The sequence below is a fragment of the Eurytemora carolleeae genome, unplaced genomic scaffold (assembly GCF_000591075.1).
Source record: "Eurytemora carolleeae unplaced genomic scaffold, Eaff_2.0 scaffold139, whole genome shotgun sequence".
In the NCBI taxonomy this organism is placed as follows: domain Eukaryota; kingdom Metazoa; phylum Arthropoda; class Copepoda; order Calanoida; family Temoridae; genus Eurytemora; species Eurytemora carolleeae.
This window is the reverse complement of record NW_019396175.1, coordinates 246,635-251,029: the sequence shown is the minus strand read 5'-3', so window position 1 is coordinate 251,029 and position 4,395 is coordinate 246,635. Positions and strand designations below refer to the sequence as shown.

Here is a 4,395-nt window from a genome sequence, read left to right as displayed (position 1 = left end):
GGTTAAAACTACAAAATTTTAAATATTTATATATTTGATATTTAGATATTTAGATATTTATATATTTAGATATTTAGATATTTAGATATTTAGATATTTAGATATTTTGATATTTTGATATTTAGATATTTAGATATTTAGATATTTTGATATTTTGATATTTAGATATTTAGATATTTAGATATTTAGATATTTAGATATTTTGATATTTAGATATTTAGATATTTAGATATTAAGATATTTAGATATTATTTCAGAAATATCTATAAATGGAGGAGGGAAACCAAACTACAGGAAAACCACCAGGTAAAAAAAGGAATTTCTTTTTTTATAATTCAAAATTTGGAATTTTTTCTTCCAACGTGTTTCTAAAAAGTTCACGGGCAACGCAAGGCACTTCAGCTACAGAGCGTTCAATATTATATTGGATTATCTCCAAGCTTTAACGCTAAAATACGCATTGTCAACATCATTGGCAAATCAATATTTTGCATGGGCAAATTTTTAAATTTTAACCGGCCCAACACCGTACTTTGCGTTCAGGTCAGCTGAGTTTTACCAAAATGCTCACCTGATCGGTTCGGCCGTTTTGACGTTTATTGGATACAGACAAACCAGATTTGTATACAGATAGTATACATAATATCCTATTCCTGATTATAATACACACTGCCTCACACTTTTTGATATTTGTTTGAGATATTTAATAAGATAATATCACTATTATATCTTTGCATATTCCAGGTCCAACAGCAGAGGAAACTTTATTCTTTAGGTCACACGAGCTAAATTTAAAACAGTCCCATTGACATTGATAAATTAACCAACCTCTCCTTCTAAAAATATTAATAAAACCTTCACTTTTTTTGCGAGAAGTCACGAGAAACTCCGCGGGTTCTTTTGATCTACAATTAATTCATTGTTTTCAATTAAGAAAACTTTTTAAAATCTTTCATAATTTTTTTTATTGGTTTTACAATTTGTGCAGTTTGACTTTGATGAGTCATATCCTTATATTAAGATAAATGTGAACTTTGGAATATTAAACAAATGGTATTTTGACTTTTTCTTATATACATTTTAAATCGACCAAACATTTGATAATAATAAAGAATAAATAATTAAGAATTGTATTGTATATAAGAACAAACCACGAACAAAATTTAATTAGTATTAAATAGCTCTGTTTCGTAAATCAGACTTGCGTCAGCAGTTGAAGGAATTACTTTGTATATTATTGTTACGCAAATCCTACCAAGTATTTACGCAAAGCGTCACAGGTATTTACTTTGTTTGTACTCAAAGATCTTTTATTTTTTCCGATGAAAGTTTTATTAATTGATAAATATTAATGATCAAAACCGATCTTTGAGTTTTCTCTCAACTGTGCATAGAGCCTAGAACCATAGACGACAAAAGAAATATTATTTTCCTTTTTGAAACCAAGCAAATGCATCTCACCCTGGTTATTCTAAGGGTGCCCCGCCCCTTGCCCCGCCCCCAGTATTTTCTATGTCCTTTCTCAGACTAAATCTGACCTATCTATTTAGGCTATGATAAACCTAGCTATGTTGGACTAGGATTAACCTATCTATGTATCTTGTGTTTTGACGGGCGGATTTTTGGTAATGTCAATTTGGTAATGATATTGACATTACCAAAAAACCACCCATCTGTGTTTTATGTTGGACTAGGATTAACCTATCTATGTATCTTGTGTTCTATGTTGGACTAGGATTAACATCTATGTATCTTGTGTTCTATTTTGGACTAGGATTAACCTATCCTTGTATCTTGTGTTCTATGTTGGACTAGGATTCACCTATCTATGTCTAGGTTTGTGTTCTATGTTGGACTAGGATTAACCTATCTTTGTATCTTGTGTTCTATGTTGGACTAGGATTAACCTATCTATGTATCTTGTGTTCTATGTTGGACTAGGATTAACCTATCTATATTTAGGTTTGTGTTCTATGTTAGACTAGGATTAACCTATCTATGTTTAGGTTTGTGTTCTATGTTAGACTAGGATTAACCTATCTATGTATCCTTTTACTCATAATTATAAGATTTTATGATTTTATGGAAACTCAGTTGTTTAAGTAAGTATTTTTATTTTTGTTTTTATCATTATCATTATCATTATCATTATCATTATCATTATCATTATCATTATCATTATCATTATCATTATTATTATCACTATCATTAACATTATCATTATCATTATCATTATCATTATCATTATCATTATCATTATCATTATCATTATCATTATCATTATCATTATCATTATCATTATCATTATCATTATCATTATCATTATCATTATCATTATCATTATCATTATCATTATCACTATAATTATTATTATCATTATCATTATCATTATCATTATCATTATCATTATTATCATCATTATCATTAGCATTATTGTTATCATTATCATTATCATTACCATTTGGTATCATTGTCATTATCATTATCATTTTTATTATCAATATCATTATAAATATCGTTATCTTTATCATTAATGTCATTATTAATATTTTCAATATTATGAAAATGTTTATTTTGTATTCTTATATAGAGTGATGAACAATGAAGGAAAGATGAGATTTCTCCTCTATGGTATTGGACCTCTAGGTAACAGATTTCTACTCTATGGTATTGGACCTCTAGGTAACAGATTTCTACTCTATGGTATTAGAGCTCTAGGTAACTGATTTTTACTCTATGGTATTGGACCTCTAGGTAACAGATTTCTACTCTATGGTATTGGACCTCTAGGTAACAGATTTCTACTCTATGGTATTATACCTCTAGGTAACAGATTTCTACTCTATGGTATTAGAGCTCTAGGTAACTGATTTTTACTCTATGGTATTGGACCTGTAGGTAACAGATTTCTACTCTATGGTATTGGACCTCTAGGTAACAGATTTCTACTCTATGGTATTGGACCTGTCGGTAACAGATTTCTACTCTATGGTATTGGACCTCTAGGAATCTGATTTATACTCTATGGTATTAGACCTGTAGGTAACTGATTTCTACTCTATGGTATTGGACCTCTAGGTAACAGATTTCTACTCCATGGTATTGGACCTCTAGGTAACAGATTTCTACTCTATGGTATTGGACCTTTAGGTAACAGATTTCTACTCTATGGTATTAGACCTCTAGGTAACAGATTTCTACTCTATGGTATTAGACTTCTAGGTAACTGTTTTCTACTCTATGGTATTTGACCTGTAGGTAACAGATTTCTATTCTATGGTATTGGACCTCTAGGTAACTGATTTCTACTCTATGGTATTAGACCTGTAGGTAACTGATTTCTACTCTATGGTATTGGACCTCTAGGTAACAGATTTCTACTCCATGGTATTAGACCTGTAGGTAACAGATTTCATTCATTTATTTCAATTATCGTATTAATTCATCAACACGTCAGTTTGGGAATGATATTTGTAAAATTGATATTTTTCACACCTGATTCATTTATTAATCTTCAAAAATGTACTTATTCTTAAAATCAGTTGATTAGAAGGGACTATATATATATATATATATATATAAGCGTAATTAAGTAACCCTTGATTAAAAGATGTCAATGCCCGATTCACAATGGTGCCCTTAAAACCTTTATCTGGTCAATAATGTGAAAGATAGCGTCGTTGTTTAGGTTTAAAATCGTTTAATTCTGAAAATTCCTACATGTCTTCCTGCTGTAGAAATACGAAAGTCACTATTGTAGAGAAATTGCAAATATAAAATAATCAGATTTCAAGGTTGATAATTAATTCACACTCATAAATAGCTTTTAATTGGATACCGTTTTGAATCAGACATTGCCATCTTTTTATGTAGAGTCACTTGAAATTACGGTTACAGTCCCTTTGAGAAGATATATTTCAAGATAATTTAGATAAAACAATACATTTTTAAGAATGTGTGTTTGATCTGAGCCTGGTCTGTTTATCTCTGGAAACTATACTAGATGTAAACTCAGCTCTTTTCACAGGAACAGATTCTTACTGATTCTTCCTGATCCTTTCTGATTCTTCCTGATTCTTCTTGATTCTTCCTGATCCTTCCTGATCCTTCCTGATCCTTTCTGATCCTTCCTGATCCTTCCTGATCCTTCCTGATCCTTCCTGATCCTTCCTGATCCTTTCTGATTCTTCCTGATTCTTCTTGATTCTTCCTGATCCTTCCTGATCCTTCCTGATCCTTTCTGATCCTTTCTGATACTTTCTGATACTTCCTGACTCTTCCTGATTCTTCTTGATTCTTCCTGATCCTTCCTGATCCTTTATAATAATAATAATAATAGTTATATAAAGGGTGTGATCGCAACTGCCCTGGTTGAAAGTGTACTGCCTGCTTTAT

At 30.6% G+C, this 4,395-nt stretch overlaps 1 protein-coding gene across 2 annotated transcripts; it reads left to right on the top strand.

Moving 5' to 3' along the window:
* Positions 1–217: 217 nt before the first annotated feature.
* Positions 218–4,059, top strand: LOC111697210 (uncharacterized). Of its 2 annotated transcripts, XR_002764246.1 has the most exons (7): positions 218–306; positions 745–775; positions 1,200–1,280; positions 1,551–1,625; positions 2,007–2,102; positions 2,591–2,646; positions 3,953–4,057. XR_002764246.1 is itself a non-coding variant. In XM_023467117.1 (6 exons), the coding sequence occupies exons 1-6, from the start codon at positions 270–272 to the stop codon at positions 4,042–4,044; spliced, it is 393 nt and encodes a 130-aa protein (XP_023322885.1). In that variant the 5' UTR covers positions 222–269; the 3' UTR covers positions 4,045–4,059. The 2 variants fall into 2 exon arrangements, 1 of the variants encoding a protein (XP_023322885.1); XM_023467117.1 differs by lacking the exon at positions 1,551–1,625 and having other exon boundaries at positions 222–306; positions 3,953–4,059.
* The last annotated feature ends 336 nt before the right edge of the window (positions 4,060–4,395 follow it).